Here is a 25,209-nt window from a genome sequence, read left to right on the forward strand (position 1 = left end):
AATATTACATTACACGTGTGTGTGTGTGTGTGTGTGTGTGTGTGTGTGTGTGTTTTTGCTCCCAATTTTCTGAATTCTGAGAGCTAAGACTTTTCTATGTACAAAAAGCTTTTTCTCTCAATTATTGTTCACAAATGTGTCTAAATATGTGTTAGGCCTGTTTCACACATCAGTGAAAATCACACACGTGTTAAAGGTGCATATGTCCCTCCGTGTGCTGTGATTTTGGCATGCGCGTGTTCTCCATGTGCTATCTGTGCAGAGCAGGAACTTTATACACACCTGTCCCTGACACTGCTGTCCGTGATGCTGATGTCTCCCGCCATGCTGTCTCCGGCCACTGCTGTCTCCCTGCTGCTGTTACTTCCGGATCACGGTGCAGTGAATATTCATGAGCATAATTAGCTGGCCTGGAAGCAGGAGACAGCAGCACCGGAGACCGCATCACTGGAGACAGGTGAGTATAAAAATTCATTTTATTTCACAGGCACGTGTTTTCTCCGATACGTGTCACACGGATCACATTGCTGTGTGGTCCATGTGACATCAGTGCTGGAGAAAAACGGCCTTATCTCTGTGCGGGTCATACGGATACACATGTGCGCTGCACAGACACATGGTCCTTTGGAAAACACTGACGTGTGTGCAGAACCAAAAAACAACGACATACATACCGGAATCACTGACGTGTGAAAGAAGCCTTAGGTTTTTGCACTGCGGCACAATCCGGCTCAAAAACCTATGCAATGGATGTGGCGAAAAAAACTGATCCGTTGCATAAGTTTTTCCATGCGGCCCGTCCGTTTTTTGACGGATGTGGCTTGATACTGAGCATGCGCAGTTCAAAAAACTTTTTTTTTGTTTTTGCTGCAGGACGCCGCATCCAGCGTCCATAGGCTTGCATTGTAAATTGCGCCGGATCCGGCGCGATGCGTTTTTTTCGCCGCAGACAAAAACGTTTACTTGAACCTTTCATCTGGCTGCCGCATCGGCTAAATATGCCGCATCTGGCGAAAAACGGACGCAACGCAAGGCTACGCGGCACAATCCGGTGCTAATAAAAGTCTATGTGGAAAATCCGCACCCGGCGGCAAAAAAAACGGATGCGGTTTTCCCGCAAAGCGCCGTATTGTGCCGCACAGCAAAAACGTATGTGTGAAAGCAGCCTTAGTGATTACTTCTCCTTTGCCGAGATAACCCAGGTGTTAGATATTAAGATGTTGAAAACACTCACCATGGCCCTGATCTACTCTCGCCTTGACTACTGTAACTCTCTATTAATTGGTCTCCCCCTAACTAGACTCTCTCCTCTACAGTCCATCCTTAATGCAGCAGCCAGGGTCACCTATCTGGCTAACCGCTACTTGGATGCCTCTGCTTTGTGCCAGTCATTGCACTGGCTGCCCATATATCATAGGATCCAATTCAAATTGCTTGTTCTCACCCACAAAGCTTTCCACAGTGCGGCAACCCCCTACATCTCCACCCTCCTCTCTGTCTATCACCCCACCCGTTCTCTACGCTCGGCAAATGACTTTCAACTAACATCCACACTAATTCGAACCTCCCACTCCCGGATCCAAGACTTCTTCCGAGCTGCACCAAACCTCTGGAACGCTCTACCCCAAGAAGTTAGGAAAAATCACAACTTACTCAACTTCAGACGCACCCTAAAAACGCATCTTTTTAGGGCGGCCTATCACACTTCCTAGCCAAACTAAATTCACATAGTCCCTCTACAACTTCTCACAACATAACTCCATGTCAAACTCCATGGCACCCAAATGCATCTCAAGGTTCTGGGCAACTGGTCCAGGCAGCCATTATCTATCCCCCATTTCATTGAGATGGCTGGATTGCCATTGTAAACAAGCACTTGTACCTTGCCCCCCCCTCCATCTCATTGTAGATTGTAAGCTCTCACAAGCAGGGTTCTCTTTTTTTCCCTCTAATTATTGTATTTTCTATAACTGTTGTATATGATCCTTCTGAATTGTAAAGCGCTGCGGAATATGTTGGCGCTATATAAATAAAGATTATTATTATTAATATTATTGCACCGCTTGTTCAGCTCATGAAAAATGGGAGAAGAACAAAATTATTGCGTTTTTAGATTGTTCAGATAATATAGGTAGATGTACAGTGTTAAGTATAAAATGAAAACGCCCCGTTTGCAAAGTAAGATTTTAATCAATATCCCACAGAATCCAAAAACTATTTTTTCATTTTTTATAAAACTGAGTTTTATGGAACATTTTTTAACTCCTAACAAGAAAGTAACGTTAATTATATAACTTTCATTACAAAATCTGCAGTTTTACTCAAATTATACAAAAGTGAATAGTTCCCAAAAAGTAGTACATCTAGTATGTTGTATGACCGGCATAATTTTACCTATGTAATTATTAATTTATTAAATTATTACACCTTTTCTCACAGGAAAATAGCATCAGCGTAATCAATTGTGAAGGCTTGGAGAACCTGTGTATTCTAATGTTAAATAGGAACCAGATCACATCAATTCATGGAATGGAAGATTGTGAGAAACTAATGGATTTAGAACTATCATTCAACTTAATAACCAGAATCTGTAAGCGTGTTTATTTACCTATTGTTTGTAATGGGAAAAATATATGTTTTAAAAAATATATGTTTTATGCTACGTGCAAAGGTTATAAACTCTGTAAAATATCTTATTACAGACCATTTACACTGCACATTAATCGACTGACAACGTGTTTGTTGGTCGACAATCATTAAATAACCTGTTTACACAGGCAGACCGCATTTTAGATGTACACGGAAAGATTTCTAATAGATCATGAAGTGAATATAGGCTGAAATTGTTCTCAGCAGTGAAAATCCTCTTTGTGCTGGCGAAATTGATCATATTTTGTGCAGGCCAAAAGTTTCATCTGACATCAAAACACCTGATTCATCACTTGTCAGACACATCTTATATAGCGCTAACATATTCCGCAGCGCTTTACATACATCAGGAACACTGTCCTCATTGAGGCTCATAATCTAAATTCCCTATCTGTATGTCTTTGGAGTGTGGGAGGAAACCGGAGAACCCAGAGGAAACCGACGCAAACACGGGGAGAACGTACAAACTCCTTGCAGATGGTGTCCTTGGTGGGATTTGAACCCAGGACCCCAGCGCTTAAAGACTACAGTGCTAACCACTGAGCCACCGTGCCGCCGTGTAGTGTTAAGGCCTTGATTCCAGAGGTGTATCACCTAATAGACTGCTTGTTGCAGTTTTAACAAAACCTCTTTTTTCTGCTGCATTTTTGCCATGTCTCTGAATGCCGAACTCTTTTTACCCTCGCCCACACCACTGTCTGTCAGCTTTCTGTGTAGATAGAATAGGTATAGAGCTGCTAATCAATGATGTGGGCAGTGTTATAGAGAGCTCATGACTATGGAGCAGCAGGTTTACTAGTTCTCTAGTGATTAATGCCCTGCTGACAAAACAGGGATTTATCAAATCTACAGCAAGGAGTACAGTAAGTGACACAACGCTGGAATCCAGGTCTCTGCCCCTATGTTATGCTGTTCTCAGATTAGATGGCAAGAACCTGGTGACAGATTTAATTTAAATGTTTAGAAGTTCAGCGCTTGCTATAAAAAAGCACAACTAAAAACTATGACAATGAGGCTTTAAAAAGAACCTGTCAAAAGTGGCCAGTCTTTACACCTTTTTCATTACCACTGCTCCTGAGTATTTGGATTTTTTTTTCCTTTTAAACTTGCCATACAGTTCTTGAGATGTGGGCATTTTTATTTAGTGTTTGTGGTCTTTACCAAGGAGGTATGGCTCACACTCCTACTCCTGGTCTGTGGCCTCCCGTCTAACACTCTTGCATCCCTCCAATCTATCCTAAACTCTGCAGCCCAATTAATCCACCTCTCCCTGTGCTATTCACTGGCCTCATGACTCTGGCCGATCCCTTCACTGGTTTCCTATTGCCCAAAGTCTCGAGTTCAAAACACTAACCATGACATACACAGCCATCCACAATCTGTCTCCTCCATTTATCTGTGACCTAGTCTCCTGGTACTTACCTGCACGCAACCTCAGATCCTCACAAGATCTCCTTCGTTACTCCCCTTTTATGTCCTCTTCCCGCAAACGCATACAAGATTTCTCCCATGCCTTCCCCATACTCTGGAACGATCTACCCCAGCATATCAGACTCTCTCCTACCATGGAAAGCTTCAAGAGGAACCTTAAGACTCACCTCTTCTGACAAGCATACAACCCACAATAACCCTTAGTCCAGTACACCACTGCACAACCAGCTAGGTCCTCACCTACTGTACCCTCACCCATTCCCTGTAGACTGTGAACCCTCGCGGGCAGGGTCCTCTATCCTCCTGTGCCAGTCTGTGCCTTACATTGTTCATGACTATTGTACTTATTTTAATGTATACTCTTTTCACTTGTACAGCGCCATGGAATAAATGGTGCTATAATAATTAATAACTAATAATAATAATAATTATCTGGGGCAGTATCTTTAGGATGCTCTGTATGATTACCTTATGAACATTGCCACTTTTGTAAAGAACATATAGATTAGCACTGAATAAAAAGGCCTGTATCTCAGGAAACGTGACAGATTTAAACAAAAACCAGAATACTCTGGGGAGCAGTCGGTATAGAATAAGTAATTTATAACCTGGTGACAGGTCCTTTTTAAAACATGTGCTAACTTTTTTGGTCCGGTTTATGGTATACAATTTGCGGCCAAAATACATCTCTACCTGGCTACATATTTCAGATGTGGGGAACTTTTTTTTTTTTTTGTTGAGGGCCATTTGGATATTTATACTATCATTTGAGCGCCGTTCAGAATTATTAACTTGAAAATTACACTGCTATATTTAGTCAAAGATTTAATGAACTCATCCCTAATGTGATGGCTGAAGCTGCTTCTCTTTCGTGAGGTGTGGTGTTGGGTGGTATTGACGATGATGCTACTTGCAACTGCTTTCCAGATTTTCATCACTCTGGACACATGTGACTCTTTGCAAGGATACGTTTTATAAGAATTCGCAGCAGTAAGTTGTACCGAAAACAGATTTATATTACACTGCAGGTCTCTGCACAGTGGGAAAGTTATCACTGCTCATGAATAATGCAGACCTTCCACTGCTTGAGGTCTCTAAATGTAACATCACATAGGAAACACTGGTCATCACAAAGCCCTGATCTCAATCCTATTGAAAATGTATGGGCAAAGCTGAAAAGGCAGATGCAAACAAGGTGACCTACAATCATGACTCAGTTACACCAGTTCTGTCAGGAGGAATGGGCTCAAATCCCTATCAACTATTATGAGACGCTTGTGGAAGGATATTTAAAACGTTCGACTCAAGTCATTCAGTTAAAGGGCACTATACCAAATATGAATTATTATTATTTATGATTATTATAGCGCCATTTATTCCATGGCGATTTACAAGTGTAAAGGATATACATAAAATCAAGTACAATAATCATAAACAATACAAGGCACAGACTGGTATAGGAGGAGAGAGGACCCTGCCCGCGAGGTCTCACAGTCTACAGGGGATGAGTGAGGATACAGTAGTTGAGGGTAGAGCTGGCTGTGCAGTGGTGTATTGGAGGGTTATTGCAGATTGTAGGCTTCTCGGAAGAGATGGGTTTTCAAGTTCCTTTTGAAGCTTTCCATGGTAGCTGAGAGTCGGATATGCTGAGGTAGAATGTTTCAGAGTATGGGGGAGGCGTGGGAGAAATCTTGTATGTGATCATGGGAAGAGCAGATAAGAGGAGTGGAGAAGATCTTGTGAGGAACTGAGGTTGCACGCGGGTAGGTACCGAGAGACTAGGTCACAGATATTTGGTGGAGACAGGTTGTGGATGGCTTTCTATGTCATGGTTGGTGTTTTGAACTGGAGTCTTTGTGTAATGGGAAGCCAGTGAAGGGACTGACAGAGGAATAGTGGGGGGAGAGGTGGATTAGTGGGGCCACAGAGTTTAGGATAGAGTGAAGGGGTGCAAGAGTGTTAGAAGGGAGGCCACAGAGCAGGAGGTTGCAGTAGTCAAGACTGGAGTAATGAGAGTATGCACTAGTGTTTTTGCTGATTCTTGGTTAAGGAATACTAATGAAATGTATGTAAACTTTTGACTTTGCAGAAAGTAATAATAATGCCTTATAAATTTCTCTCCGTCTCATTATTCTGGCATTTTGCAAATATAAATAATTTTGGTAATCCTAATTGACCTTAATGGGAAAGATTTATTCTGATTTCATATCAGCTAGTGAGAAACACATGCAGATGTCTCTTTACATAGATCGATCAAAACTTCTAGTTTTAACTGTACACCACAGGAGACATGGGGGCTGCAGTATATACACCACAGGAGACACAGAGGCTGCAGTATGTACATCACAAGAGACATAGGGGCTGCAGTATATACATCACAGGAGATGCCTGGATTGCAGTATATACATCATAGGAGATGCTGTGGGGCTGTAGTATATACATCACAGGAGACATGGGGGCTGCAGTATATACACCAGAGGAGACACAGGGGCTGCAGTATGTACATCACAAGAGACATAGGTGCTGCAGTATATACATCACAGGAGATGCCTGGATTGCAGTATATACATCATAGGAGATGCTGTGGGGCTGTAGTATATACATCACAGGAGACATGGGGGCTGCAGTATATACACCACAGGAGACACAGAGGCTGCAGTATATATATCACAGGAGATGCTGGGGCTGCTGCTTCTGTCTTCACCTGTGGGACAGGAACGCATTGTGCGCTAACTCTGGCTTCAAAGTATGATCAGGACCTAATCTTCATTTAATATGCCCCAGTGTTCAGTAGCGAGCGTTGCATATATGTACTTGCAGAGCAAGAAAAATTTAAGACGTGGGCAATACATAGCTACCGGCCCAAGCACTGCAGTTCCTGGGTATCTGCCCAGGGGCTAGAGAAAAGGTCATCATGGGTCGTAAATGACCTTGTGGATGGAGGTTGCCTACCCCTAACATATTTGCATAGTAATTTAATTGCCTGTTTTAACATGTTGATTGTTCTGTGCTCATAGGCTGTCATTGTTCTTACCACCATAGGTCCTGTGAACACAAAACAAAACTCTGCTAAGATTTATGATTCTTTATTTTTTATTTTGTTTTATTTTTTTAAAGCCAAGGAAAAGATTAATTTCACACTACGATCGAGCATTTGGCTTGTTTGTAGGTCGATTGGCAGCCTGTTTGCACTGCATCATTATTGGGAACAAGCGTTCCGACGCTCACCCAATCATGATAATTGTGGACTGTAGTTTATAATGAGAAATCAGATATAAAGTACAAATAGACAGTGTTGAGGATTGGGTGGAGAAGACAGGGAAAGTGGTAGTCAATCAGTATACACAAGCACAGGAATATGTAATTTGCTGCTTCAATCATCTTGTAATTATTGAACTGCCTCACACTACTGAGTACTGCTGCCCTTTCTTTTCAGTGAATAGTTGTGAGGTTGTGATGTTTATACAAGCATTATATACAGACATGTCAATGAAAATCATTAATTAGTAGTTAGATAATGTAAATATAATTGTACATTTATATTGAGTACTTTTTCACCAGATGCTTCTGATTTGATTTGTACAACTTTTTTAGCTGGCCTAGAGTGTCTGAGAAATCTTCAGCGGCTAGTCTTGGATCATAACCAGCTGATATCCACAAAGGCCCTTGAGACAACACCTCTGTTAACCTATTTAGACTGTTCATATAATTATCTCACTGAACTGGATGGAATTCAGAACTGTGGCCTCCTGCAGATTCTAAAATTACAAGGGAATAATTTGTCAGAGGTAAGGCATTGCATGAGACAAATGGATACATGGTGTGTGTGTGTGTGTATAGTGCCTTGTAAAATTATTCTTACCGCATGAACGTTTCCACATTACTTTGCGCTGCACCCATAAACTTAAAGCATCACTCCAGTTTTTTTTTTCAGCTCTGGAAGGATGCTTTAAGCCTAAGTATACTTGTCCTCGGGTGTTATCATCTTTTTTCGCCATTGCTCTGGTCCTGCGTCACCATCTTATGATCGTAACTTTTGACTGTCTGAAAGTCAGAGGTTATATCACAAGTGCTCAAAGGAAGTCTGATTGCCAAGTCTATTAGAGCAAGAACGAGGTACTCATAGATCTGAATTAAGTTACTGTATGACCTCAAACACTACATGAAACAATGGAGCAGCCAGCAGGTCACAAACTGCCGAAGACCGACTGGAGCAACTGTCAAAACAGATGAAGATGATTGAGGGAGATTATAAAACCAGTGGCAGGAGACTTAGATTTAAAACACCACTCTAGCGGTGAAATAAAACAAAAAAATGGTAAAGTTGTGCTCTAAAGGGAACCTGTCAGGTCCCCTATGCCCTCCAGCCCAACAGCATTCATACCTGTATGTATGCCCAAGTTCCCTGCCTAACCAGCCCTGTATAATGCTATTCACTAATATAAATGTTTAAAAAAACTACTTATAAACCTTGCTTTCCCTATGTTAATTATTATATTATATATTATATCATGCAAAATCCCAATGAGACATTTAAAAAGGGAACCTGTCAGGTCACCTATGCCCTCCAACCCAGAAACATTCAGGACTTTATGCCCAAATTCTCTCCCTAACCGGCCCTGTATAATGCTATTCACTAATATGAATGTTTACAAAAAAAACTAATTTATCCCCTTAAGGACGAAGCCAGTTTTGTACTTAATGCCCAGGCCATTTTTTGCAATTTTGACCAGTGTCACTTTATAAGGTTATAACTCTGGAACGCTTCAATGGATCCCGGTGATTCTGAGATTGTTTTTTCGTGACATATTGGGATTCATGTTAGAGGTAAATTTAGGATGATATTTTTTTATTTCATTTGTGAAAAAATCTGAAATTTGACAAATTAAAAATTTTGCAATTTTCAAACTTTTAATTTTTATGCCCGTAAACCAGAGAGTTATGTCACACAAAATAGTTAATAAATAAAATTTCCCACATGTCTACTTTAGATCAGCGCAATTTTTGAAACAACATTTTTTGGGGTTAGGAAGCTAGAAGGGTTCAAAGTTCATCAGCAATTTCCCATTTTTTCAACAAAATTTACAAAACCATTTTTTTAGGGACCACATTTCATTTGAAGTGACTTTGAGAGGCCTGGGTGACAGAAAATACCCCAAAGTGACACCATTCTAAAACCTGCACCCCTCAAGGTACTCAAAACCACATTCAAGAAGTTTATTAACCCTTCAGGTGCTTCACAGCAACTAAAGTAATGTGGAATGAAAAAAAATAAAAATTAACATTTTACCTAAAAATGTTACTTTAGCACTAATTTTCTTACTTTTTCAAGAGGTAACACCAAAAATTGGACCTCACACTTTGTTACCCACTTTCTTATGAGCGCGCCGATACCCCACATGTGGTCAGAAACCTTTGTTTGGGTAAATGGGAGGGCTCGGAACGAAAGGAGCAATATTTGAATTTTGGAAAGCAAAGTTGACTGAAAGAGATTGTGGGCACCATGTTGCATTTACAGATCCCCTAAGGCTCCTAAACAGCAGGAACCCCCCTCAAGTGACCCCATTTTGGAAACTAGACCCCTTAAGGCTTCTATCGAGGGGTATACTGAGCATTTTGGACCCACAGGTACTTCACAGATTATGATAACGTTACGTTATCATATTGAAAATTGTCATTTTTTTCTCAAAAATGTTGCTTTAGCATCAATTCTCTCACTTTTTCAAGAGGTAATTCCAAAAATTTGACCCAAATGTTTGTTACCCACTTTTTTATGAGTGCGGTGATACCTCACATGTGGTCTGAAACCTTTGTATGGACAAATGGGAGGGCTTGGAACGAAAGGAGCAATATTTGAATTTTGGAAAGGAAATTTGGCTGAAAAAGATTGCGGGCACCATGTCGCATTTGGAGGACCCCTAAGGTATGTAAACAGCAAATAAAACCACAAGTGACCCCATATTGCAAACTAGGCCTCTCAAGGAATTTATCTAGATGTTTAGTGAGTACCCTGAACCCCCAGGCGCTTCACAGAAGTTTATAACGTTGAGCCATGAAAATAAAAAAATAAAATTTTACCACAAAATTGTTACTTCAACCAGGTAGCTTTTTTTTTACAAGGGTAACAGGAAAAAAATCACCATGAAATTTATTGTGCAATTTCTCCTGAGTTTGGTGATATCTTATATGTGGTGGAAAACAACTGTTTGGGCATACGGCAGGTCTTGGAAGGGAAGGAGTGCAATTTGACTGCAAAATTGGCTGGAATCAATAGCGGACACCATGTTGCATTAGGAGAGCCCCTGAGGTGCCTAAGCAGTGGAGGTCCCCCACAAGTGACCCCATTCTGGAAAATAGACCCCTCAAGGAATTTATCTAGATGTTTGGTGAGTGCCCTGAACCCCCAGGTGCTTCACAGAAGTTCATAATGTTGAGCTGTGAAAATAAAAAAAATACATTTTTACCACAAAATTGTTACTTCAACCACATAACTTTTTTTTTAATAAGAGTAAAAGGAAAAAAAGCAGCATAAAATTTATTGTGCAATTTCTCCTGAGTATGCAGATACCTTATGTGTGGTGGAAATCAACTGTTTGGGTGCACAGCAGGGCTCGGAAGGGAAAAAGTGCCATTTGACTGAACATTTGGCTGGAATAATTAGTGGACGCTATGTCGCATTTGGAAAGCCCCTAAAGTGCCTAAATAGTGGAGGTCCCCCACAAGTGACCCCATTCTGGAAACAAGACACCTCAAGGCATTTATTTAGGTGTATATTGAGCATTTTGAATCCACGAATACTTCACAGAATTTGATAAGCTTAGGTTGCCATATTGAAAATTTTCATTTTTTTCACAAAAATGTTTATTTAGCATCACATTTCTCCTTTTTTCAAGAGGCAACAACAAAACGTGGACCCCACAGGTTGTTATCCAATTTCTTGTGAGCGCAGGGATACCCCATATGTGGCCAAAAACCTCTGTTTGGATAAATGGGAGGGCTTGGAATGGAAGGAGCACCATTTGAATTTTGGAAAAGTTGAAATAAATTGTGCGCACCATGTCACATTAGAAGGGCCTCTTGGGTACCTATACATTAGAAACCCCCCACAAGTGACTCCATTTTGGAAACTGGACCCCTCAAGGATTTTATTCAGGAGTATAGTAAGCATTTTGAATCCACAGGTACTTCACAAAAATGTTGCTGTAGCAACAAATTTCTCACTGTAAGGCCGTTTCACACGTCAGTGAAAAACACTGACGTTTTTCACTGGCGTGTAAAACACGCACATGTCCCTCCGTGTGCCGTGAATTACGGCACACGTGGGTTGTCTAAGTGCAATCCGGGCTCCGTTCTCCGTGGCTCGTGATTGCACTTAGAGATTAACTCACCTGTGCCCGCTCCCGCTCTCCATAGTGCTGATCGCTCCCGCAGTGCAGCATCCGGCCAGTGCTGACCCCCGCAGAAGCTGCTTCCGGGTCGGCTGTGTCGTGCATCATTAATATGCGTGACAGTAATGAGCCGGCTTAGAAGCAGCAAGCTGCACAGGCTGCAGAGGACATCGCTGGAGCCGGGTGAGTAAAAATGATTTTTATTTTAAAAGCACGTTTTTTTCTGGCACGTGTTTCACGGATCACACCACTGCGTGTTCCGTGGGACATCAGTGATGCCAGAAAAAAATGGACATGTCTCCGTGCGGCAATCACGGACACGCGTGAACGCTGCACGGAGACATGGTCAGTGAAAAATCACTGATGTGTGAGCAGACCCATTGATTATAATGGGTCTGCTTATGTCAGTGATTCTGGTACGTTTAAAAAAAAGCACAAACGTACCAGAATCACTGACGTGTGAAAGAGGCCTTAGGCTATGTGGCCATGATCCAGCGACACGGCGTCTAGTACACAGTGTCAGCCTTCCTGCAGAGATGTGTGTTGTCCACGGGAGAACGCAGCTGCCCACGATTTGGGTTCAGGCTGCTGTGGACTTTAGTTCTATTCTACATGCAGAGAACACTCATCTCCGCAGCATAAATTGACATGCTGAGGCTCGGGAAGCTGCGCCATAGGTCGGTTTATGCTGCGGAGAAAAGAAGCACAGTGGGCACGGGATTTCTAAAAATCCTTCCACTGCGCTTCTACTGCACAACGCAGCGTTATGGATGCAGGGAAAACACTCTGCGCCCAAAACGCTGCAAACCCTGATTGTGGGCACCCAGCCTAAAATGCTACAGTGGATGAATGGATAGATGTCAAACATATATAACGTCCCACCCCCTGCATATTCTAAGCTGGCGCCCTTTAGTGCCTTTTATGTGGCACTAAAGGGTGCCTAGCCTTGTATTTAGCCCAAAAAGAAAAAAAAGAATTAAAATAAATGACGTGGGATCCCCCCTATTTTTGATAGCCAGCTAGGGTAAAGCAGACAGCTGTAGCCTGCAAACCACAGCTGACAGCTTCACCTTGGCTGGTGATCAATTTGGAGGGCTCCCCAAGCTGTTTTTTTTTTTTTAATTATTTATAAATAAAGATGTGATGAGATTAGATGTGCCAATCCTGGCGCTTCGCCCCAACTCATCCCGTTGCCCTGGTGCGGTGGCAAACGGGGTAATAAATGGGGTCGATACCAGATGGGTAATGTCACCTGGCATCAAGCTCCGCAATTAGTTGTCACGGCGTCTATTTGATACCAGACGTAACTAATTGACAGTAATAAAAAAAAAAAAATTGACAACAAAAAAAAAATTTATTTGAAAAAACACTCCCCAAAAACATTCCCTCTTTGGCCAATTTATTGAAAAGAAAAAAAAAATCGGGTCCCTGCTGTAATCCAGTGTGAAAGTCCCGCGGCGATTCTGGACCTTCTAGAATATGGGGGGCACATTCAGGGAACGTATCCCCCATTTTCTAGGAGTGCAAACTCTCCATTTGAGGAAAGTGGGTGCAAAGAATTTGCACCCACCCTCCCCGGGTCACGGCTGCAGAGTGCGAGCAGCAGCAGCCAGCGTCTCTGAAGGCAAAGCAGGAAGCTGAGCTGACAGCCACGCTCTGCAGTGTGACCGGCGTGCACTGTGAAGGAGGAGGGGGCTGCGCGGGATCAGCGCTCCGACAGGTACAGGGGACACCGGGGAACACCGGGGTGGGAATAGGGGGTGACCTGGCAGGGCCTGGGGAGCAGGTTTCTGTCGTATGTGTCATAGCACATGCGACAGAAACCATAGGAAAGGGGGAAATGCGGCCGGCGCGCTGCTGTGCGCGCCGGTATGTGCGGCGCCATGTTAGATTTTTGGGAGGAAGAGGGGGTGGGGGGACACTTTGGCGACATCGGGGGACCGGAGAGGACTGGGGGATGAGATTTATCTCCCATCTGACATGTTTGTTTATGCCATATGGGAGATAAATGATTTTTTATCGGCGCGGTCATTTACTGTAACCTGATCATCGGTATACAGTGTATACCAGTCATCAGGTGAGCGGGGACCGGAAAAAACGGCCAGAATCATGATCTCCAGGGTCTCAGCTACCCCCGGCAGCTGAGACCCCAGAAATTTTCTGACTCTGGGGGGCGCTAGACCCTTTTTTCAGACTGCCGTTAAAAGCGGCGGTTTGGAAGAAGTACCCTAATTTGTCGCCATTAAAAGGCGTATCGGCGGTTGTTAAGGGGTTATAAACCTTGCTTTCCCTATGGTGAGTAGGCCTGTAATTAGTCGCAGGGGCGTTAGTTCCCCTGATTAGTTGTCTCTTTTTCCATGTTACCACGCCCCCTGATGATTTCCACGAGCTGGCATCATCGCCAGCTCCTGGAAATCTCTTACATACATACTGCTGATATCAGCCCCGTCAGTGTGCTTTTGAAGCAGGGTGTATGCTTATCGGCTTCATTGAGCGCAGTGCACACAACCAGAAGTTTAGAAGATGTCTCACGTACACGTCTTCTGAACTTCCAGTTATGAGCAGTGCGCTTAATGAAGCCGGGAAGTATGCACTCAGCTTCCAAGGCACAAGGACTTGGCTGAATGAGCTGTCAAATTTCCAGGAGCTGATGATAACTCCAAAGGTGACGGAAAAAAGGACAGACTAGCCAGGGGAACTAACGCCCCTGTGACTAGTCACAGGCCTAATCACCATAGGGAAAACAAGGTTTATAAATTTGTTTTTTCGTAAACATTCATATTAGTGAATAGCATTATACAGGACCGGTTAGGGAAAGAATTTGGGCATGGAGCCCTGAATGTTTCTGGGTTGCAGGGCATAGGTGACCTGACAGGTTCCCTTTATAAATGTATCATTGGGATTTTGTATGATATGCCAACACTAAATAGTAGCAAGTATTTTTGAAGTGCAAAGGATACATGGTTTTCTAAATATTTTAAAAATAAAATTGTGATGTGCATTTGTATTCATCTCCCCTGAGTATATACTTTGTAAGACCACTTTTTGCTACAATTACTATTGCAAGTCTTTTAGGGTATGTCTCTATTAACTTTGCACATCTAGAGGCAGAAATGTTTAGCAATTCTTCTTTGCAAAATGACTCTAACTCAGTGACATTGGATGAAGCATGTACAGTATGTGAACAGCAATTTTCCAGTTTTGCCACAGATTTTTCAATGTGATTTAGGCTTACCTATGCCTGTGTCATTTAAACTCATGGATATGCTTTGATCTAAGCAATTCTGTTGTTACTCTGGCAGTATGTTTCGGGTTTGTTCTCCTCCTGAAATTTGAACCTATTTGCCCTATTTTCAAGTCTTTTGCAGCCTTTAACAGCCTCTTCACTTTCCCTGTCCCTTCTGAACAAAAGCATCCCCACAAAATGATTCTTCCACCATCATGTTTGACAGTGGGGATGGTGTTTAACGGTTATTTGCAGTGTTCATTTGACGCCACACAGTTTTGCATTTAGCCCAAAAAGTTCTACTTAGGTCTCATCTGACCAAAGCACCTTCTTTTCTTTTCAACATTATTTTTATTAATTTTCAGCAAAAAATAAACTGAAAAGTAACATATAATCAAACGTTGCCACTCAAAGTGACATCATGTTAGACAACTTAAACAAAAGGAGCAGATTTACATAGATGATATACAATCCTTCTGGTGATGTTTTGAATGCTGACACAGTTCCAAGTGATCAATCCACCCTTCCTCGTTTGTTGGTATTGTCTCTATTAAGTGCTTATGACATTATAATGATGTGTTGTCAACATTGAAACTTCTTAAAAACAAAAGCAGTTCTTAACAACAGTTAGGTATAGAATGTATTTGAGGTAGGTTGGGCAAAGGGTAAAGTGGTAAAGTAAAAGTGTTAAGAGAAAGATTAGTGGTTCGAGCTCAGGGTTATGAAGACGGGGAGGGGAGGTAGAAGTATGTGGTGGATCAATTGCGTGAATACAACTATCAGTAAAAGTCCCTGCGGTTGGTAAATAGGGGACATAAGTGAAAGAGGTGGAGCATTGGATGGAAGGGGGAGGAGAGCTGGGACTTAATAGATGAGAGCGATCTGAGAACTGAAATGATGTTACAAAATATCTGGTCCAATAGGAGGGGGGGAGGGGGTCACGACGTCACTAAGTTAAGGTACATGTTAGATTCGCTGAATTTCAACCACGGAGCCCAGGTGAGTTTAAATTTTCCTTGGGAGTGATAGGCAGCTGCTAACAATTCTTCTATATGATACAGCTGGTCAGCACGGAGCAACCAGTTCTGTATAGTGGGTGTGTTGCTGACCAGAGCACCTTCTTCCACATGCTAGCTATGTTCCCTGCATGGCTATTGACAAACTGAAAACAGGTGTTCTTATAGCTTGCTTTAAAAAATGTCTTTCTTCTTGCCACTCTTCCATAAAGGCCAAATTTCTGGAGTATATGACTAATAGTTGACTTATGAACAGATTCTCCCACCAAAGCTGTAGAGTGAACATGGGCCTCTTGGCTGTTTCTTTAATTAATGCTCCCCTTGCTTGGGATGTCAGTTTAGCTGGATGTATGTCTTTGTGGGTTTGCAGTTGTGTCATATATGTCTTCCATTTTTGCATGATAGATTAAATAGTGCTCCATGAGATGTTCAGAGCTTGAGCGTTTTTTTTTTTATAACCTAACAATGCATTATTCTTCTCCACAACATTATCACTGACATGTCTGGTGTGTTCCTTGGTTTTCATGATGCTGTTTGATCCCTAATGTTCTCTAACAAACCTCTGAGGCTTTAATAGAACATGTTACTTCACCGCCGGAGTCTGCTCCAGCGACTTCTGCTCCAATCGCCAGGCGACGCCGTGTTCCTGCTGTGGGTGGTGCTGGTGGTGGGAGAGAAGTCGATGCCAGCGGCACCAGTGGGCGCAGGCTCCGATCATCCACTGGGCTGGGTTAGCTTGGGATCTGCAGTACCGCTGGCTGACTGTGGGTGGCATGTGTCTTCCAGCTGAAGTTGCCAGCGTTCAGCTACAGCCAATGGGAAGACACCACACCCTTCTTATTTCCCCTCCTGTCACATGATCACTGCCAGATATAGTTCTGATTTTCCTGGCTCCTGTTACGTCCTATTCTGTTGGTGATTCCTGTGTTGACTTCTGCGTGTTTTTGACTACCCTTCTGCCTACTGTTTTTGTACCTTGCTGCCCGACCCGGATCTGACCTCTGCTACGTTTGCTGACTACGTCACTGCCTGCCGATTCTGTCCCTGTTCCGTAATTCCTGGTTTGACCCTGCCTGGCTACTACTCTCATTGGACTGCAGCCTTCCACAGGTAGTGATCTCCAGGGTCCTGTGTAATTCCAAATCCCTGTATAGGTTTTAAAGGGTTTTCAGGGTTCTGGGGGTCCTACTTGTTGAGTGGCTTCCCTCTAGCCTCCCCTTTACAGCCCATCTGAGTCTGTGGATCCAGGCAGGCGTTACAGAACAGTTGTAGTGTTACTGAGAATAAATTACACATACTAATTAGGTGACTTATTGAGGCAATTGGTCACTCAGCGTTTTATTTAGTGGTATCAGACTACAATGGGCCTAATTAGAATCTTGTATTGATGCTCACCATTAATCATATTGAATAAGCTGAACAAGTGGTGTAACCAATTGTTTGAAGACAAAAATAAAATATAACTTTTAATAAATCCTAATTAAACGGGCCTAATACAAATGCACAGCACAATTTTCAGATTTATATTTTTAAAATATAAACATGTATCATTTCCTTTACATTTTACAGATACTTGATACAGATACTGGTGGTACATTGCATAAAATCACAATAAAATATATGTAAATTTGTGACTGCCGCATGAAAAAATGTGGAAAAGGTCACTGGATAGGAATACTTTTTCGAGACACTTTATGTATGTATATAATATATAATATATACCGTATATATATATATATATATATATATATATATATATATATATAAAATATTAATTAAAGAAAAGTGGAACATTATGCTAATTTTTCAAAAGCAACCCACTAAAGTACCACTGCAGTGTTTTTTTTTCCTTTTTAGTGCTGGAGTGGTGCTGTAAAATCTAAGCCCCTGTTGTATACTCACTTTCCAGTGTCCTCACCTTTTACAGATTCCGCCCCAGTCCCTCAGCACCAGCAGTGACACTAACTTCTTACTGCCTGGAAGTCAAAAGTTACGTCACAGGCTCTCAATGCACCTCTATGAGAGCCAGAACAAGGCGAGAACGAGGCTCTCATAGAGATGTACAGAAGAGTGACCTCCTTTACAATGGAGCTGCCAACAGGTCACAATCGACAAAACCAACTGGAGCGGCGGGGATAGAAGGGGAAGCCACCGGAAGGTGGGTATAAGACAGGTGAAGGGGACTTACATTTAAAGCACCACTCCAGTTGTGCTGTAAAAATAATTGCTGAAGAGGTGCTTTAAGGGATATATTGCATCATTCAGACCAGTGTATGAGTATATATATGTGTGTGTGTGTATATATTAAAAATGCTGTTGGGCTTGTTGCCTGTAAGATATTTAAATTTTCATACTAAATTGTGCATATAAGAATATACCTTACAGTTGTCAGTTCATTCATTAAAGGGGATGACTTGGACTAAGATATTGTTGACCTAGTTTTAGTATAGATAATCAATATCAGATTGGCAGAGTCTGACACCTAGCACCCCCATGATTAGCTGCTACCAAGAAAGCTGTTGGAGGTCCACCGTGTAGGGCCAGGATACTACAGCTCTATACGCTGTGTATTGGCTGTTCTTGGGGACTGGAGCTCAGGTCCTATTCACATCAATAACCGCTAAGCGAGAATGCCCACTAAATGGTGTACAGAACTGTAGCGTTCCAGCTACATATACAGCCATGGGGCCATTAAGGGCCTATTGCAGACTTGTCACAAAACCTGAAGGAAATCCTGATGGCAGCAAATTGAATGAGAATCCTGAAGTGTCATGCACACGTTGAGTGTTTTCTCCTTGCAGATTTGCCACAGATTTAAGTCTGTAATATTTCAATTCCTTCAGCATTTTTGCTACAGATTTCACTCATTCTAATGAGTGGGTAAAAATCTGCACCAAAAATACTTGTAAAAAAACACATCAAAGCACTTAAAAAATGCACCTATTTTCACAGTGTTTCTCATGCCAAGAGGTACAGAAATTTCTGCACCACATACGCTTACAGCTGTCTGGTGAGAGTGCTGGGTGTTTGGCCCCAAACAATCTGATATTGTTATAAGATAAGTTATCTAAATCATAGTTCGGGACAACACTTTTAATACAGTAGATAAAATGTAAAAATGACTGTACTATAAATTAAAGCTATTATACAAGTATATTTAGAGAAGTGCAAGTTGGTTATGTACTTCTTCCACCTTGCACCTTCCTAGTTTGTTATGGAGTGGTTAGAAAGACAATGACAATTAAGGCCGCTTTACACGCTGCAATATCGTTACCGATATCGCTAGTGTGCGTACCCGCCCCTAACGGTTGTGTGACACGGGCCAAATCGCTTCCCGTGGCGCACAACATCGCTCAGACCCATCACACTACTTACCTGCCTAGCGATGTCGCTGTGACGGGCGAACCACCTCCTTTCTAAGGGGGAGGTTCGTGCGGCGTCACAGCGACGTCACTAAGTAGGCGCCCAATAGAAGCAGAGGGGCGGAGATGAGCGGGACGTAACATCCCACCCACCACCTTCCTTCCGCATTGCCGGCGGCCGCAGGTAAGGTGATGTTCCTCGTTCCTGCGGTGTCACACACAGCGATGCGTGCTGCCGCAGGAACGACGAACTACATCGTACACGCAGCAGCAACGATAATTGGGAATAGGGAGGCATGTCAACGATTAGTGTTTTTGCAACGATGCAAAATCGCTTATAGGTCTCACACGCAACGACATCGCTAAAGCGGACGGATGTGCGTCACAAATTTTGTGACTCCAACGAGATCGCTTGAGCGATATCGTAGCGTGTAAAGCGGCCTTTAGGGTACGCTCACACGAGAGTGAAAAACGGACGAGTGCAATGTGAGAAAATCTGGCATTGCACTCTGACCAATGTTAGTCAATGAGGGAGAGCAATTGGTCAGCTTTTCTCACATCTAGATTCTCTCTCCCTCCTGAAAAATCTGAATGATGGGCATCTTTAATTGAGATCTATTACAAAGTCACTTTTTATTTTATTTTGGATGGATTGGCCCAATGAAATGGATTTGTGTGGATGTGTACATAGTCTTTAAATACCTTTAAGAAACAAAACCTTTTTTTTTTTGTTTACAGATTCCTAGACTGGATAATCATGTTCTCTTGAGAGAGTTATATCTGGATGATAATAACTTAACAACTATAACAGACCTGTCATCATATTGGCTACCTTTATTGCAGGTTTTCGCTATATCACAAAACAGGTAATAATCATTTTATTTTAAGAACAGATGCCTAAATATTTTCTGAACCATATAAGCCAGGTGTAAATCCTATAGCTGTAAGATAATTCTGCTTTTTAGATGGGATATTAAAAGAAGTCTATCACCCATAGCTTTTTAAATTATTAATATGGGCATACCGGTTGTATACAGCTGAAATTAGTCATACCTGTATGACTCCTAGATGATGGGTTGTTCAGGAAAAATAATCATTTATAGCTTTGATCTTCCAGGCTATGGGGTATATCCTACCCACAAGATAAGCCCGCCCTCAATCTATATTATTCAGTATTTCATTTCCCTTTTCTCGTCATTGTACCTTTGACTCAGGGTGCGCAGCTAGAAATCCTGCAACTGCGCACTCTGCCTGTCTTCTCTCCTCTGCGCTGGTTTGCCTTTCTGTGGGAACTGTCTTCAATTTTGATGTGTGCAGGCTCCGGAGAGTCAGTGTAACTTCCGGTCCCAGTAATCTCCTGCGCACAGTAAAAGTGAATCCCCCACTTCTTTCCTCCCTGACTACAGCCAAACAAACAGTATGGGTTCTTAAGCCCTAGTTTAATAAAATCCTGCTAGCCAGCTTGCTCTGACTCTCCAGCGCCTGCACACATCAAAGGTAAAGACAGTGCCCATAGAAGAGCAGAACAGTGCAAAGGAGAGACGGCAGGCAGAATGCGCAGGATTTCCGGCTTCGCACCTGACGTCAAAGGGACACTAAAGAGAAGGTGAAGAAGAATCCTATATAATGAAGGCCACAGGCAGTCTTGTCTTTTGGGCGGGACACACCATATAGCCTGGATGATCGAATCTATAAAAGATGAATTTTACTGAACAAGCCATTATCCAGGAAGCATAAAGGTATGACTAAATTCAGCTGTATGCAACCTGTATGCCCATAATAATAAGTCAAAAACCTCAAAAGGGTGACAGATTAACTTATACTTTTTAACTGCCCAAATTGCGACTTTGTATCCATGCTAATTGGTATACTTTTTAAGACTGGAAAAGGGAAGTGGATCAATGTGGCAAATGTTGCATATTAATGTCCAATTTTTTTTTTGCAAATTGTCACATTTTATGCATGTTAAGAAGGGTTGTCACATGAACATATTTTTTTGATGCCTTTTTGAAGACAACTATTACCTGTTTGGATTATGCAGCTTTGTTGAGACTTTTATATAGAAATACAGTACAGACCAAAGGTTTGGACACACCTTCTCATTCAAAGAGTTTTCTTTATTTTCATGACTCTAAAAATTATAGATTCACATTGAAGACATCAAAACTATGAATGAAAACATGTGGGTGGAATGAAATACTTAAAAAAGTGTGACACAACTGAAAATATGTCTTATATTCTAGGTTCTTCAAAGTAGCCACCTTTTACTTTGATTACTGCTTTGCACACTCTTGGCATTCTTTTGATGAGCTTCAAGAGGTAGTCACCGGAAATGGTCTTCCAACAGTCTTGAAGGAGTTCCCAGAAATGCTTAGCACTTGTTGGCCCTTTTGCCTTCACTCTGCGGTCCAGCTCTCCCCAACTATCTCGATTGGGTTCAGGTCTTGTGACTGTGGACCCAATAAAATAGCAGTTTGCCACCGCCCAGGATTGTCACATCCATTAAAACCAACAACCCAGGCACTTTATCCAGCTCATCCTGCTCGCCCTGGTGTGGTTGCAATCTGGGCAATCTGGGTAATAGGGGGTTAATAACAGCTCACAGCTGCCGCTAAGCCCTAGATTAGTAATGAGGCATCTATAAGACACCCCCAATTACTAAACTGTAAGTGAAAATAAATAAACACAAACACCAAAAAAATCCTTTATTTGAAATAAAATACAAAAACCACACCCTCTTTCACTTTTTTTTTAACCCCAAAACTCCCAGATCCGACGTAATCCACACAAGATCCCACAGTGATTCTGGCTTTGCTACATTTGAAGTGACAGCACGTGGGCATTGAATATGACCACCCGCTGTGAGCTTCAGGCAGAGAATGAGCCAGATCGATGAGAAGTGGCATTACTCAGGTTTTTTGCGGTCACAGCTGGATGTTCCCACAGTCCTCCATGGATCGCAGGTAAAATAAAACACATTTTGGGTGTTTGTGTTTTATTTTTTTCACTTACTGACTAGTGAACGGGGGAGTGTCTCATAGACTCCTACCCATTACTAATCCAGGGCTTAGTGGCAGTTGTGAGCTGTCATTAACCCCTTATTAGCCCGATTGCCACTGCACCAGATGAGATTGAGATGAGCTGAGTAAAGTTCTGGGATTATTGCATCTAATGAATATGACAATCCTGGGCAGCTTCGGGCTACTATTTTTAGACTGGGGGTGCCCTCTATCATGGGCCTCCCCAGTGAGAGAATACCAGCTCCCAGCTGTTGGCTTTATCATGCCTGGGTATCAAAATTGGGAGCATTGTACGCCAGTTTTTTAACATTAGTTATTAATTTATTTATTTTATTTTTTTTTTAACACTCCATGCGGTACTTCTTATTTTTATACAGAGCCAAGATAACGTGCATGGCTGGGGACTGCAGCCTGTAACCGTATGCTTTATCATGGTTGGGCATCATAGTATGGGGGACCCTATGCCAATTTATTTATTCATTTTTACACCAAGCCAGACACAGACAGTGTGTGTGATTGAAAGCAGTCGGACAAGCTATCACAAAGGGCGGGGGTGGTGTCTGACTGCAACCAATCAGAGATGCGGGGATTATTGGTGGGCGGGAGAAACGGTGCATAATGCATGAAGATAATGAGCAGCCCTGGAGGTAGAGTGAGCATTTTTCTTTCCCTCCTTTTCCCTTTTCCTTCCTTTCCTTTCTTTCCCGAATCCAGATTGTTACCCTGAGTTCACTGAGAAGGACCAGGGTCAGTGCTTGGGTTATTTTAAACCCATGTGGATCCATACTTTTACAGTCCAGGTCTGCCCATCACGACCATCACTACGGATTAATAAATCAGAATTTTTTCCCTCAGTTTTACGGGAATGCTCATATTGACAAAGCCACTGGTGAGACCTGACAGGATTTCGTCTCTTATGACATTTTGTTAACTCTTTTGTCCAGAGAGTACAGTGGGAGAGTCAATTCACCCATAAATTAACCAAAAGAAGTTGAAAGTACCTTTTCCATTTATGACTGTTTTTTTTATATTTGCTAAATTTTAATTCTCATACACTAAATGGGTTTTTAGTAATTTAATTTCTTGGAAAACACGTTAGTAAACCTTTTAATACCAAATATAGCTTGGCTCATTAGCAAAAAATAATCTACCGTACATTGTCTGATTTAAAATTGAAGTATCAAATATTTAGATTGAGCCTTACTGACCAGGTTGCAGGGCATATAAAGATGTTTGTAGGGGTTCTCCAAGAATAGAAAAACCTAAATAAAGGAAATTTCATTTAAATTACAAAAATGCCTTTAATTAACCAATTCTGTATAGGAGCTGGAAAGACAAAAAGCACAATGGGGTCTTACCTAAGTAACCAGGATAAATTTGGCTGGTAGAGAGAGGCTCACCTGTTATGATCCGGAACCATGGAAGACCACCACAAATCATTGGTAAAAGGTGACAAGAGCATTGGCAACTAATCTGGCCGCCATCCCCTTACTAACCATCAACACTAGAAGTAGCCGAGGGGTGAACTAATATCCTGTGCACCGCGAGCCCAGCCGGAGAACTAACTATCCTAAAGGAAGGAAAGATGAATAACTCTCTGCCTCAGAAAATAGACAAGAATAGCAAGCCCCCCACATTCAAAGACTGCGGTGATATAGGAAAAACACAATACACAAATAGATGACAGGATTAGCAAAAGGTGAGGGCCCCACTGACTAAAATAGGAAAGGACAGGAAAGGGACTGATGGTGGCCAGAGAAAAACCCTGCAAAATTCTGAATTCCTGATAGTACAAAAAGGCCCTCAGATCGCACGATCTGAACTCCGTCCTTTACCAGGTGCTTTTGTCATACCAATGAACAGAAAACAAGAATCATAACAAATTCAACAAGCCACAAACGCATGGACCCAAAGGAGCTATACTCCAAACAGAACTGCAGGGAGTTCCCCAGCCAAGCAACTGAGGGGGAAAATCCCTGCATGCAAATAAACTGAAAACAACCACAGCAAATGACAAACCCAGAAAAGAGCAAAAGAACCAAACAATAAATAAAGAGCAAGCACTTATCTGGGGTAGATGTGGTGTGGAGCAGAATGAAGCAGGCTGGTGATATAAAGAACAACTGACATCCGGCAAAGCCTGCTATCAGACCAGGATTTAAATAAGCAGAGAGTTAGCAAAGGAAATGCCCATTGCACAACACACCTGATCCAAGTCCAAACCATTCATGGCCACCAGAGGGAGCCTCCCAGCAGCCAAAACATAACTAATATTCACAACACTCACCTGTAAATACATGTAATTTCTACTGCAGCCCCAAGAAGACTGAAGATGCAATGGGAAGGGGTTATTTTGCCCTGCCGTAGAAGGATTGACAGTGAACTAGTGATCCTGGTTAGTGATTTTTTTTTTGTCCAGGTGTTTCAAAGAATGGATATCTCCTTCATCAGGACAAAATCATCTTCTCAATGTTATTTGATTGTCCTGATGAAGGAGATATGCATTCTCTGAAATGCGTTGATTAATAAATCACGAACCAGAATCACTGCTTCAATGTAAATTCTTCCACTACAGCACAGATTACCGGCTTTTCTTTGCACCTCCAGTGTTAAATTAGCAAATGATCATCTTTGCTAAGAAAGTAATCACTATAGAATTTAAGTGGCCACCACATTGTTATGCTGAAATAAACTTGTCCTAGAATTTTAATAGGACAAGTGCCATTGAGTATGTGCAGTAGGATCTCCACACACCCTCATCATGTGTAGATGTGCTCCCAGTGGAAAATCTGTTGCAATACTGGAAAAACTACTGGTGGAAGAAGAGGCTATTGACACTGCTGTCCACATTGTCAATCTGATTTAGTACAGTAGATAACATGGCTGCTAAGAGAAGAGAAAAAGAGAGGGTTTTCAGCTCACCTGATCCGTGTATTCCAGGACTTGTGATGTGCATGCAGTCTCTCAGACAGGCCAGTCCGATGTAGAGAACAGCAGAAGGGGAAAAATGGACCCAGCACCAATATCCAATTAGTTAAATAAAAAAATCTCAAATTCAACATGTTTAAAAAATAGGAGGGATAAGAATCTATGACATACAGAAAATGGGCATGAAAC

At 42.1% G+C, this 25,209-nt stretch overlaps 1 protein-coding gene across 1 annotated transcript in view; it reads left to right on the forward strand.

Annotated features, from left to right (window-relative positions):
- LRRIQ1 (leucine rich repeats and IQ motif containing 1) overlaps positions 1-25,209 on the forward strand; it is a 399,791-nt gene that overhangs the window by 100,504 nt on the left and 274,078 nt on the right. Inside the window, exons 9-11 of the mRNA XM_075342423.1 lie at positions 2,440-2,590; positions 7,675-7,868; positions 19,811-19,938. Of these exons, the coding sequence (XP_075198538.1) occupies positions 2,440-2,590; positions 7,675-7,868; positions 19,811-19,938 (473 nt within the window). The remainder of the gene's footprint in view (positions 1-2,439; positions 2,591-7,674; positions 7,869-19,810; positions 19,939-25,209) is intronic.

The sequence above is a fragment of the Anomaloglossus baeobatrachus genome, chromosome 4 (genome assembly GCF_048569485.1).
Source record: "Anomaloglossus baeobatrachus isolate aAnoBae1 chromosome 4, aAnoBae1.hap1, whole genome shotgun sequence".
NCBI lineage: Eukaryota > Metazoa > Chordata > Amphibia > Anura > Aromobatidae > Anomaloglossus > Anomaloglossus baeobatrachus.